The sequence below is a fragment of the Typopeltis vanoorti genome, chromosome 5 (genome assembly GCF_054136105.1).
Source record: "Typopeltis vanoorti isolate ZY-2024b chromosome 5, IOZ_Tvanoo_1.0, whole genome shotgun sequence".
NCBI lineage: Eukaryota > Metazoa > Arthropoda > Arachnida > Uropygi > Thelyphonidae > Typopeltis > Typopeltis vanoorti.
Genome location: NC_143553.1, coordinates 108,674,728 through 108,689,264, shown reverse-complemented (window position 1 = coordinate 108,689,264; position 14,537 = coordinate 108,674,728). Strand labels below are relative to the sequence as shown.

Sequence of the window (14,537 nt, the reverse complement as noted above, 5' to 3'; positions counted from 1 at the left end):
TAGTTTAAGTTTGAAATTCATGCCTTTGATGCAACTTGCCTAATAGTTTATGCTGAAATATCCATATTGAAATATTAGTAAACAAATTAATTGAATGTACAATACATTAAGTTTTCCAATAAATACAATTATGAAGCATTCTCAAATTGCATTTCATTTATCAGTAGTGCTTATGACCTACCAAATATCCTTTGCTTTCTAACCATAATTTGATGAGGATACGGTGGTTACTTTTATGCCTGTAAGTTTCTTCTGTATCTAAACTGCGTGTTTAGATACATGGTTAACTACCAATAAGCCAGTTTGTCAGATGCAGATTTAAAAAAGAAATTTTTTTTTTCTGCTTGATTTATCTCTATTTTCCATTTGTTATTAAGCAGGCTCTTGATATACGAGATTGAATAATCCGTAACGCAATTTCAAATTAAAATTGAAATTCATTTAAAATCACCTCATAAGCCATGTGACACATTCGCCGCCTGTTTTCTTTTTTGACAGTTCAATAAGTTTCCAAAGAATTAATGGATAAAAGTGTGCATGCATATCAGAATTCGGTCAATAATCATAAACTTCACCATAAACCTCTTGTGCTCAAGTAAAATTCATCACGCAAGTCGTAAAGCTTTGCATGAAATCAAGCTATAACTTAATTTCACGCAAAATTGCAGTTTCGCGTGGAATTAAAGTTATTGCTTTCATCACTGCTATTGTTTCTCGGTACACCCAGCTGATGTTCATGTAAACGAAAAGATGTTAACAGACCAGCCTTGACCTGGCGATATCGTGCAAGTTTTCAAAGCTTCAGGTCGTGATAAGATCTCTGACGCCACAAATGCAACGTCATACATTTCAGTTAGTGACGCCTTAGAAGAATGATTGACCAACCCTGCTCTTTATTCCACAGAGAAGCTAATTTCTACAGGCAAGTGATGAATGATTGAAACCGGAAGTAAGCAATGAGATATTCTTAGTGCTAAATTTTATTCATTTACTGATATCGAAGTCATTACGAAGGGAACATATCATGTGTTCTAATATTATCAGTATACTGCGCTATCAATCGCGCCTAGTGATTCCATTAAATTAAACCATGTCATAAAAATAAAAGTGTGCTCTTGTGCTCATGTGCCGTCTCCTATCTAGGAGGTTTGACTACCATGATGTGACTCATGGTTAACTACGGGCGTAACGACACGTGATGAGGATCCTATCTCTTCTACATAATTGTCGTAAGCATTCATGACTGTAATCCGTGTGTGTTCAGGTTTGACTGTTCTGAGGGACGAAAAACCCAAGTTTCCAGGAGAAAAACCCCTCTACCTCCGTATAGACCGACTAACTCACCTTTTGTCGAAAGAGACCAGTTAAAGGTTCCTCGCGTCATAGACTGGAATCGCACTCAGGTCTTTCCGACCAAGGGGCTTCGTCTATACCGACTGAGCTACGGAAGCTCCCAAAAGTGTGCTAAGTACTGAGAAAACAAGAGGTTTGCTGACGCTTGCTTTCTCAGTACTAAAGTACTAATGCCCTGAATATTTCAGGGCATCTTCAAAGACATAAGAAATGACTATACGAGTACTTCAAATTTTTGGTTCGAAATCGGTTGAATAATGCAACCTCTAGAGATATTTCTTCGGGTATGGAGGGGATGAGAAAGTAAAGGGAAAAAAATAGTTGTTTTTGCGTTTTCACTATTTTAAGTTCTTTTTTTTTTTAATTATTTGATTTGAATGCTTCAAAACCAATAAAAAGGTATGCTGAAATAGCGGGGAAAAATTCAGTAGGGATGAATTTTCATTCTTCAGTTTTAAATGCTTTACTTGACACTTCTGTAAAACAATACACAAAAAACTAGGGGGAAAATTAGAGAAGATAATGATCAACTATTCACTATATTAGTAGCATTTAAACGCCTTTAATTAATCCCAGGATTGTTTATGGCACACAGCATAAATCTGCTAAAAGCTCTGCTTTTAGCATGGATAAGAATATGATAAGGGATAAGAATATGATTGTGTTCTATAACATACCAAAACTAATCTCATAATTAACAACTGGCTGCAGCATTCGGTTATGCTATGTTGTCATTTAGTAATGATGTGTCTAATAAAAGTAACCTGGCTTCTTGGGACACGTCGTGAGCTTCTTAAGACAAAGCGACTTGACTCAGCTAAAGTAATTAACTGGACTCATACGGAGATGGTAGGGTTGTTTCTCATGCAAACGTGGTTTTTTTTTTAATCCTGCATAATCTGCCACAGAATAGGCCAAAGAATAAAGTAATCTATTGATAAAGCGGAAAAAATTCGGGGGGGGGGGTCACTCTCATCGTATGGTCTCTCTCTCTTTTTAGTAATGATAGATATTCGGTCTTCTCCATGGTGGAGAAACATTTCCCGTTTTCGCTTAACTAGCAGAAAAGAAAATAATAATAAATTAAAATAAAAATCCTCAAACTGGATTTTATTTATACAGAAACAATCTAACTTTTATGTTTCGAAAATCATCTTTCTATCAATGGCACATCTCGAGGATAAAACTTAAAAAAGCAAGCTAGAATAGTAATGATAAAATGCAAATACAGCTCGAATGAATCGATCTTCAGCTGATTCTGATTTTTTCGATGAAGCAGTAACCTCAGAGCTCCTGAACACACATGATCATAGACACAAATAAAAACGTATATCTTCATATCACCCCCCCCCCCAACACATGTCTCATGCATTCTGAGTGTTAGACAAAAATCATTACAAACTTATCACAAAGGTTTCAGAAAGATTTTTTGGCAGTTTAATTTACAAAATATCATGCCCTGGTAGTTTTTACAAAAATTTGTTTTTCTTTTAACGGACTATTATAAATAAATAATATTCCATCCACACCTTTCCCTTGGGCATACCGAGGAGACAAAGACGTGTTCGTAACGTTCGTTCCACTAGAAGCAGAATTTCAAGTCACGACCTTTGTTATTTATGAGGTACTTAAACCAGCTGTTTCAGTGGGATAGGTTGGTGTGTTCGCACGCGCGTAGCACGACTTCAGTTGATGTGGTTTATAGAAAGCTGACGGTGTTTTAATGTGGAATTTAAGTGGAGTCTTTATTGTATAACTGCATATGCCGTGTGGATATTAACATAAAAAATAACAAGTTCTATCCATATCACACACACACACACACACACACACACACTGAATGAAAATAACTTACTACCGAATGGCTTTATTTATGGGGTGTGCTCATTACCGCTAATGTGGTTTTCGACATAAATACGACTCTCGTATGTACCGAATTCCGCTGTATTATTGTCTCCGGAGATTAGTAAGGGTCAGCAGTTGGTCACAAATGATCTCAGTAATGGCTCGATTTGTTATATGTTATGATAAGTTAATTATTTTTTTCGGTGAGTCAGAAGTCACACGAAAAACACACTCTCCTACCGTGGAACAGGAAATATAGTTCCGAAATATACCAGTAGGATCGCAGGCTATTTATTTATGTATGACGTCATAATGGTTGCTTGCACAGATTGGATCGAGCTACCACAGTGACCGCATCAAGTAATAATGATGGCTGATCAGGGGAGGTGCTTGCAGGAGAATTCGATATAAATCATTCGGATAGCAATAACTCAGAAACCACGTTCCACAAATGCGTGTTGCACGTGGTCTTGGGGATATGCCATAATAACGCAGATACAGCCTACTTGGGGCGAATTATCCTTTACAATAGTCCGAAACTATATTCTGGATCTATTGCTTCCACTGTACCCCAGTTTCTGCAGAGTTCAGCTAGCATAAAAAATTCATTTACGAAACGTCTAGTAATGGTTTTGTGTTCTTTTGATTTAATTTAGATGACATGACTCGGGGTTTTGATTTATGGAGAAATGTTGAATTAAAAACATGGCATGATAAATAAATACGTAAAATATGGCATTATATATAAAAGCATAAAACAAATATGAATTTGTAGATGCTTTTTATAAATTGTTGCCTGCTATCTATAAATGTTTTTCGGAAGATTTTTCATGTTAAAAAAAGACTCGTTAAATACATTAAATATTCTATTAATATGCAGGATTAGAAAAACATACTGTTACCGATGAATTTACAATCAACATGATGGTAACAACAGTAACAAAGTATATTTCAAATATATTTTAAAGGAAAGGCATTTATTTTATATAATGTTTTCTTGTAAGTTTGATTATATTTAGTATAAAGTAATATTTATAATGATTAATCTGATATTTTAATAATACAAACAATAATACTAATATACCTTTTAATGTTTAGAATCGAATTAATATATTATTGAAATAATTGTTTTTATTTTATTGGAAAAAAAAATCGACCGTGAGATGCGGTGATTGATTCATTCAATCCAATACCCTTGGAGGGTAATGGATGGCAATGCTGTAGCCAATGAAGTTCTAACTGAGGCTCGGCTATTGCTGTTACCCTCCTGCCATGATCAGAGCTTTAATAGCTTAATAACCCCTTACCCCTACACTGTCCTCTACAGATAACGGGGAAGATGAAAAGCATTCTTGCTTCGCCCCTTTAAGCCAGTCCTTATAAGGACTTATTTTATAGGAAATTGCTTCAATTCAATTTCTTCAATATTATAAATTGCTTCAATTCAATATTTATAAGTAGATTCTTGCATGGTTTTAAATTTAAACACAAATACTGTATTTAAATCTGTATCTAGAGCAGGGTTTCGGGAGTATGTCAAAATATTAAAATAAAATATAAATAAATAAAACTAACTCATCCACGGTAATGTTTACTATCGGTTTACAAACCCTTCGTGGGTTGTCATATAAAAAACAAAAATATTTGTTCAATTTTTGTTTAATTTTATTTTATATATAATAAATTAATATCCAATAATAAAACAATACTATATGTATAATACGATGATTATATTGTTATTATTATTGTTTCGGTGAAGGGGTAGCGGAAGAGGTGTCAAAGAGGTTAACTTACAAGGTGATGTTGGATTCTTTTGTAACGCTCAGAATTATATACAAAATATGAATGATTTCAAACATGATTCTAAAATAGTAAGGCTGTCAACACAAGATTCGTTTTATGAACTGAGCAAGGACAGGTTGAGAGACCTGCCGGCGTTGTTCTCACCACGAAAGTGTAGCTGCCACGTACACCAATTGGCACCTCACCCGTCCGCCCTCCTTCCCTGTGTATTAATTCTGTTAGCGATGAAAAAAAAAACCGTCAGACAAATAAAAACTGTTGGCGGGATAGAAAATATGTCCGTCTCCTAAGAGACTAACTATTTATATCCTGTGTTGTCTGTTTCAGAGTGCCAGCAAGATAAAAGGAGTCTCAGTTGTCACAGCTTTAAGGAATATGGTTTATTTTTGTACGCTTCTGCCACTGGATGGGGGCTCTGCGTGTTTCATGTTATGTTTGGTACACCATACGACAGCTGCTACCACCACGACATCTTCCGGACTTCGAACACAATACAATCCCTATGTTCATAATAACGGAAGACCAAGACCCACTGGAATAGGTTAGTTTTGTATTCAATAGACTTTTTATTATTTTGTAAATATTTTAATTCATTAACGTTTTAATAGGCAGAAACTCGGATAGCTTTAGAACAGTAATGTTTCAGGAAATATGCCCTGTCCGCATCTTTAGCTCCCTATGTACCTTGAGGATTTCTTTGGTGGCATAAAAATATCTTGAGTGCATGTGACGTTTTATCATTAGTTTTATATCAGTAATCCGGTTTTAAATAAAGTGAAAGGACTAAAAAATAAAAGTGATGTGAAATAATGACACACATAAGAATATTAAAAAATCAAAATATTAAAAGCACTGCAATTAATACTTGGATAAATCAGTGTTGGATATTACAAATAAAAATAAATGACTAGAATGAATTCAAAACATTTGTAAAATAAATAAAAGTGTTAAAAATACATTTGTTATGCTTATATTTTTTAATATTTAAGAATATAATATAATTTATAGACAAACCAATAATTAAAAATGATATCTAACCTTATAATTCAATTATGATCGCCTGAATGCTTCTGGAAGGAATCAATCGACCGTGAGATGCGGTGATTGATTCATTCAATCCAATATCCTTGGAGGGTAATGGATGGCAATGCTGTAGCCAATGAAGTTCTAACTGAGGCTCGGCTATTGCTGTTACCCTCCTGCCATGATCTGAGCTTTAAATGCTCAATAACACCTTATCCATACACTGTCCTCTACAGATAACGGGGAAGATGAAAAGCATTCTTGCTTCGCCCCTTTAAGCCAGTCCTTATAAGGACTTCACAGTTCTGAATGCGCATACGTTATGTTACATTTATGTTTTACTGTATCTCTAATTAAAGATTGATAAATATTTATTTTTTTTAAAATAGGTTTGATGAAACAAAATTAATTAATAATTATATTAAATATGTTTATCACACATCTATCTGTTCTCTGTGTTCTTCTGTAGCAGAGTCAGTGTCCAAGACGTCCTTTGGGTACAAAGACATAAATTCGATTTCTGTCTTAATTCATCAAAATATTCAAAATTGCTCTGAGAACAATTGAAATTGACGCACTAACCTCGCAGTCGTAGCTGTTTCAGTGCAATAAAAAAGAAACGACCAAACTCTGTCTCATGATGACTTATACTTATGTTTTTTAACCAATTTTTTCCTTTCTTTCGTATGTAGCACGAAGCTCATTATCAAAGTGAAATTGCTAATGAAAAAGGACGTTGTACTAACGTTACCACTTCTTTATTATTATTGAAAAAAAAAAAAAAGAAAGGAAATATTTCTTTCCATTTTTTGTGTAAAATGTTAATGCCTTGTATTGAATCTTTGTTTATATATTTCGGTTTCTGGTTTCTCAAATTCCAATTCATTTCCGTCTTCGAGTGTAATCATCGCTCTTTCTCGGTTGTCTTATATTTCACTTCACTTTAACTAAAACTGCAGAGCGTTCCATAAGACATTTCTCTTTCAAAATATAAAAAAGGGATAGAAACGAAAGCGTTTATTATAACACTGGCAAAAAAAAAAAAAAAACATGTTGTCTTAACTTTTGAGTTTTAAATAATGGTTTGTCAAAACTGAAAATTCTATCTTTCCCTAGAGGTCGTAAACGCAGAGAACTTGACACCTTTTCAACGTATAAAGGAGGGTGTTATTTATGTACACACGCTCTTAACAACCGTTTTGGGGTATGTTTTCCGATAAGCTTTTAAAAATTGAATTTGAAGAAACAAAGCGACCTTCACAAACAAGCGAGAAAGACAACGAAGAAAAGAAACCAGTATTGAAAGAATAGTGAACTTTCTTCACCACATTCAGCGTTTAAAATCCCACGAAGAAGCAAAATGTGCCGAATCAGCGATCACAACAACTTAAAGTTCCTCCAAATCTGACATGCGGAAAAGATCGATGGCTACCCCGACTACAGTACTTCAAGCGTTCTAAACCCACTCTTCCGTATCCGGCCCTGTGGAAAAATGTAGCAATATTTTAACGGGCTTTATTTTTGCCGTTTGTCAAACACGAATGCTGAAAACCTCACGTTCCAAACATCACGACGGATAGTTACTTAACACTTCCGCTATTGATTTCGTACTTATTTTCGAAAACCCACCACCTCCTTTTCTTCCTATCGGCAGCATATACTCTTCCTACTATCACTATCTTTCTCATCTTCCCTCCCTCCCTCCCCTAAAAACTCTGTCGATACGAGAACTTCCCCGAACAACTCAAAAAAACTTTTTTAGTATCAAATGTTTGAAAAGATTTAACAATCTGGAGAAGAAGACGCATGGCGATATGGTGCTACGAAACCGTTTAAATGTTCTAGAAATTTAGGTCACCGTCGTCAAAACAAAAAACTGCAGTGGAAGAAAAAAAAATGAATAACTGGAAAAACTAAACGATGAAAGAATTGATGAAATCTGTAGTTCTTACGTTGAAAAATTCCATCTTGTCATACAGGAAGATAGAGAATAATAAAATATATGTAGAATATCACATACACATTGATGCGTACAAAAAAAGAGTTGTAGAAAAATCTTGGGGCGGAAAAGAAAGAGTTGAAAGAAGAGCAAAATAAATAAAAGAAAACGAGAAGACAGAAAAAATCAATAAAGTTCACTTTTGTTGTTGTTGTTCTTTAAAAGGAAGCGAATAAGTCAGTCCTAGGCTGATAATATTAATAAAGAAGAAACAGATTTATTGAAAATGTGAACGGGAAGCAGTGCGAAAGTGCGTTGGTCTATAGAACAAATTTCATATACCAAACGGGGGTCTTCAGGTAACTAATTATTGCTGGATGACAGTATCCCAACAAATAGATCATGATTTGTGTCATTGGGCATGACGAAAAAGAGTTACGCATGTGGTGATGTCATCTGTACTCATAAAAAAGTCCTTTGCGACTTCTTCCTCTTCTGTCTCCCCAAGTTTCTCTTCAAGGGAAGACAGTTTCGTTAATGGATGAAGTGTTGATTTTTGTGATGGATGTTATTAGGGAAGTATGTTGTTTGAAAATGATCAAGTTGCCATAGACTTCGATTCATTTCTGATAATAAAAAATAATTAAAAACGAATTAAGACAGAATAATGAATGTACCTATGCCAAGCAAGTCGATAAAAAATTGAAACAATAGCTCTTTCAGAAAACATGGGAAGACAGAAGAGGCAGAAGTCGCAAAGGAGTTTTTTGTGAGTACAGATGACGTCATCTATACTCACATGTCCAATTTCCTCATGTCCAATTTCCTCATGTCCAACCTGCAATAGCTAGTTACCTGAAGACTCGATCTGGTATCTGAAATAACTTTAAAATATATTTAGAGTTTAAATATCAGCTTTAAATATATATTAAATTAATAAATAAATGTTTACTTTTGCGTTCCTTGATCTTATTAATTTTAAAATTATGATTTTCTGAGGACACCAGTTTTTTCGTGCAAGATATCTTTTGAAAATGATCATTATTACAGATCAGAAATGCGGTAGGACAGGAATTGAATCGACCGTGAGATGCAGTGATTGATTCATTAATGCCCTTGGAGGTAATGGATGGCAACAATGCAATGCTGTACCAATGAAGTTTAACTGAGGTTCGGCTGTTGCTGTTACCCCCTTGGGCGACGAGTTTTTGAGTTCGCTCTCTTGAGGTTTTTGCCTTAAGGGAGCACTTTGAGTCTCCGGGGAAGGTGTTCTCCGGCACGGCCCGCTGAGGGGCTTTGTCGGTGAATTATTTTCCTCGAAATTTGAGCGGTTCTGCTCAGTGGTCGGGGAGCCCGTCACTGAGTGGAACCAACGCTGAGATTAGGACGGTCTTTCGCCCACTATGGAGTGGCCTAGAGATCGTCCGTATTTTTGAGATTTCACCTTTACTTACATAGTCGGTGATTGATTTTATATGAGATGCCCATATAGGGTAACGGATGGCAATGCTGAACCAATGAAGTTTAACTGAGATTCGGCTGTTGCTGTTATCCTGGGTAATGAGTTCGCTCTCTTAGGTTTTGCCCTAAGGGAGCATTTTGAGTCTCCGGGGAAAGTGTTCTCCGGCACGGCCCGCTGAGGGGTACTTGCCGGTGAATTATTTTCTTCGGAATGAGCGGTTCTGCTCGGTGGTCGAGTTTCACTGAGTAGAACCAACGCGGAGATTTGGACGGTCTTTCGCCCACGTATGAGTGGCCTAGAGATCGTCCGATATTTTTGAGATATCACCTTTACTTAAACAGGCGATGATTAATACCCTTGGAGGCTAAGGTAATGGCTGGCAATGCTGTAGTCAATGAAGTTCTAACTGAAGCTCGGCTATTGCTGTTATCCTCCTGCCATGATCAGAGCTTTAATAGCTCAATAACACCTTATCCTTACACTGTCCTCTACAGATAACGGGGAAGATGAAAAGCATCCTTGCTTCGCCCCTTTAAGCCAGTCCATATAAGGATCAGAAATGTATAGCATAGACTTCGCTTGTTTTATATAAATATAAATTACGTTTAAGATACTGACTTATCTTTCTGGAAACCAAAAGCTATGATAAGACGGCTCAACTTCTAATCAGCTACGCCTAATAGTTGTGTGTATTCTCTGACAAATTTAACTGATTTATTTTTAATTCTTCGAGTTACAGTGCCCTAATACTAACGCACGCGAGCACACACACACACAGTGTGCATACCATTGATGCACATATACTGAGAATAAAAACTTTTTTATTTTAATCTGTTTTTGTACATTTTAATTCCAGAAAAAACTTCCTACTTCCGATGTTCCTCTCATAGAATCACGAACACTAAATCATGCATTAGACATATAAATTGGTGAAAAATAAAATGGCCACACAGTATGAAAGCACTTCCGCTCTTTCCTGCTTAATTACCGGCGGATAGATGAGAGATTTTCACCCGCCAACCTAAACTCTCCATTCTCTCTCTCTCTCTCTCTGTGTGTGTGTCTGATGATATATTTACTTGTCTACCGTTAAGCAGAATTTCGATGTCTTGTTAATAAACATACTTCGATAATTTCCGTCGGTTCCGCTATCCAACAACTTTTATGTCAGAGTTGAATTATGTTAGGGTGAACTACACGTTTTCCATCCCCCTTTCCCTCCGATAAGGCTTCGTTTCTAACAGCGTGAACAGCTGATGAAATTTTCAAAAAATTCTACGATAATTCCCAAATCGGGGAGAAAAGATTAGTTCGTAAGTCAAAGATAACGAAATTCGACGGTTTAGAGGTAGTACTAGTTAATTAAACGACATGAAGTAGCGTGGACAGGAAGCAAATAATTTATGGTAAAATCAAAGGTTATCACTTAACTGCAGAATAGCCTTAATTAGGCTGTAACTTAAATTAGAAATTGTAAAATGCTGATCTTTACTGTTCTTGCCATCTGTGTAGATGTTTCGAGGTTTTTATTATATTAAATATTATATTCAGGTTTTCATTTCTAAAATTGTAACTTGTAATTAAATTATCACTTAGTTACATAAAAGGAAACAACACCTTTAATATCCAATAAGCATTGAATTTTGTAGATAGGTACAACTACCTTTTCATGAGATTAATCAAGTGTCTATGTAGGTCAAGTTACTTGGTTCATGAGAAGCTAATGGGTTTAACACGTTATAGCAAGTATGAGATAAAGATCAAGGTTTTAGAAATGCGCATGTTACTTAGAGGAAGCAGAGCATGTGTTGCCTTAACAACCAGATTTCCAGAGACCATTGGTCAGTCTAGAAAAAAATTATAAACATTTTAAATTGAAAGTTTTTATCCATTGTTGCGTGTTTTATCCACTGCGTGTTCAACAGACTTTATAAATTTTATTTTGCTAATTTGGTTTCATTTACTTAAAGTTATTATTGTTTAAATATTAACACTTTAGTATTACTTGCAATACTCTAAATCGTTTATATATATATATATACTTTTATTTTATTTATTTATTTATTTTTTGATTTGTATGAAAGAATATTCTATGAATTCTTGAATTCTCTTATAAGATATCATTTTAATTACTTTTTTTTGTTATTTCTTATAGAAACTGGGATCGACTGAGTTCTGGGTCTTCGAGGAAATGCAAATCTATTCGTTTTTATGTGAGTTGTCACTGGCAGCTGGATCCTGTTAGTCAAGTTCGCGGCTTTTCGTTCGTTGCACATGCATGAGTGAAGTCTGTGCTATTTGAGTTAAAGGACACAAGAAATCCGGTGTGTAGGAAGACTTTGAGCAGTGCCTTTATATGGATACGGATTAAACTCATCACTAGTGTTTCCTTCTCTCTCTTTCTCTCTCTCTCTCTCTCTGTCTCTCTTTCTTTCTCGTCTGAATATCACACAGAGAACGGAGAGGGGAAAATTGATGCTTTTTTCACTTCGAATGGATAAACTGAAGCTGAGAAAAGAAAATGAACTCTTGCTTGTCTTTGTTTTGAGTCCCTCATGAATGGGGGATTATCATCTTTGCAATCTGTGAGTACTCTTAATCCGAATTAATATACGGCGGTTTAAAGACATTGAGTTTAGCCACCGTTATAATCCTCAGGTGCCTCTATTTGCCGACATGGCAATTCAGACTACAAGAAAAAAAAAAAAAAAAGGGTATTCGAATCTCCACTGGTGTCTTCATAACGATGGTACATGGTGGGAATCAGGGTATGCAAAGCACTGCCCGGCCCCCGCTATCCCTCTTAAACAAGTCAGTCAATACTGACTTATCTGAAGTTCAGCTGACAGTTATGTGGTTGGTTTTATGCATTTGTATAGAATTAAGAGACATAACTTTATCGTTACACATATACACATATACGGTATACACTCAATATTGTTGTCTCCAGAGACCGAATTTTGATATCCAGTGTAGAAGAGTTTAGAAGCACTCTCTACACATTTTTAACGTTCTATATAAGAGAATACGTTGCATAGTTTCGATCGGTTTCAAACTATAAACATGGACCTTTTGAAAGCCGAGAGCTTTGTTATTGTTGGTAAAGACTGTCATTTGTTTTGTATACGTTAACAATATGGTTCAAGTACGTGTGTTTCTTGCAGCACAGCATCATAACTAGAAAATATTTAATATGGTTGATTATATCAGATCTTGAAAAAGAATGATGAGCGAAGGTATAATGATGATTATTAAATTATTAATAATTTTAATTAAATAAATAATTTGTAGTGAATAATTTATAGTTCTTTTTGGCTAGATGGGTGAAGCAAGAATACTTTTCATATTCCCCGTTGTCCGTAGAAGAAAATGTATGAATAGGGTGGTATTGAGCTATAAGTTATAATCTGTGTAGATAGGGTGTTTTTGAGCTATTAAAGCTCTGATCATGGCAAGAGGGTAACAGCAATAGCCGAGCCTCAGTTAGAACTTCATTGGCTACAGCATTGCCATCCATTACCCTCTCTGGGTACCCATTTAGTCGCCTCGTACGACATGCATAAGCTGCAATGGAGTTATTCTTATCCCGGCCACCACACAGGAATAATTTATAGTAACATCAAAATATTGTATTTATAACTAATTATAAATAAATAAAATGGTGTTTAAAAATATAAGTAAATAAAATTTTAAAATTTAAAAAAATTTCAAACTCAAAATTTTTTAAATATAATAAGAGGAAAAATTAAATTTTTTAACTCTTTGAGATTATTTATTTATAATTCACGATATTTTTTTCCTGTTCATCTTTGAGTAGAAGACAGTATCTTACGCATATGATGTTGTATCGTACTTTTTAATTATGATGCTGTGCTGTGTTTTTTATATAAAGAAATGTTTTCTTACAGATACTACATTTAAACGCCTAACTTCAGCTGGACTGAGTCGGACAATCTGAACTGCAAAGTGTACTTTCATCACCTTTTGCAGAACTTTATGAAGTTTGTGGAATTAATCGCAAAATAAAAAAACAAGCTGGCAGTAGACGATGTAGATGAATGTGATTTATGTTCCCCCAGGGCCCATGAATACAATCATTAATTTGTCATTTGTGTAAAATAGACGTAACTTTGCTTGTTCCTTTTCCATTATGTAACTACATGCTAACTTTCCTGTCAAATTTGTCCTTCCACCTCTACAGACATGCCAGATTAACACATATGCGTTAGCCCTGTCCTATCACATTCACAGTGGACCAATCAAGGCACACTTGAAGTGAATTCCTTGCTCGTAACGGCTAAAAGAAGAAAAAATCGTATGATTAAGCAGCATGTTGCTTCAACTCCCCTTTCCAAATGCCAGCACTATCCCCATTTATATAAAAAATGCCTCCTATGCTAACCCCCTTCACCCGTTATTCAAAATATGGTAATGAAATATATTTTTTTATTCTCCAAATTGCACAAGGTTTTTCCAAAGGTGCTTATCAACTGATTCAACAAGCAACCGTCCATTAGGACAAAGGTGGCAAGTTTATGACGTCACGCGTGCTATATGGCAGATGTAAATATATGTGCGCACGTTACTGTCTCCTCTTTGAATAAAGCTTCGAACAACACGTCTGGAGTGTCATTTCTTTGAATTGTGAAAATAATTTACATACGCTAACATACAGATATATTTAGCATGCCGTATTAGTCCATGTTTTCATTCATCTTTTAGCATAGAGTAGAAAAATTTTTAATTATATTTTTTTTTTCTGAAGAGTGGTTTGCCACATAGCGTAACGTGTGGCAAGCCACTTCTGTCAATATGCAGCGTCAATATTTTCAGAAACCAAAAGTGAGGCACGTTGTCTCTCAAAAGATTTTTTAAATCTGTTTTTTGGTACTTTACTTTGCCGTCATAGTTGGAAGGGCTTCTATATCATACAATTAATATCCTCATCGCCTGTCTAGTTAACAAGTAAATAGCGAACCTGCTCTCCAATTCATAGGATGCGAGTTCAAATCCCAAATAGACATGGATGTTTATCATTGTCCTACTCATTCTGGATTAATTTTAAAAAAAAATTGCGATCCTAACAGTTCTTCCAGCAGACATCATGCGTCA

The 14,537-nt window shown here is 35.3% G+C and overlaps 1 protein-coding gene across 3 annotated transcripts in view; it reads left to right on the top strand.

Annotated features, from left to right (window-relative positions):
• LOC150106715 (teneurin-m-like) overlaps positions 1-14,043 on the top strand; it is a 167,877-nt gene extending 153,834 nt beyond the window's left edge. For 2 of the 3 annotated variants that reach the window (XR_016548368.1, XR_016548369.1), the window contains exons 26-27: positions 5,329-5,542; positions 11,581-14,043. Coding sequence is in view for 1 of the 3 variants with exons in the window: in XM_090393303.1 (XP_090249429.1) it covers positions 11,581-11,582 (2 nt within the window). In the remaining 2 variants the exon portion in view is untranslated. The remainder of the gene's footprint in view (positions 1-5,328; positions 5,543-11,580) is intronic. The other variant, XM_090393303.1, reaches the window with a different exon arrangement.
• Positions 14,044-14,537: the final 494 nt, after the last annotated feature.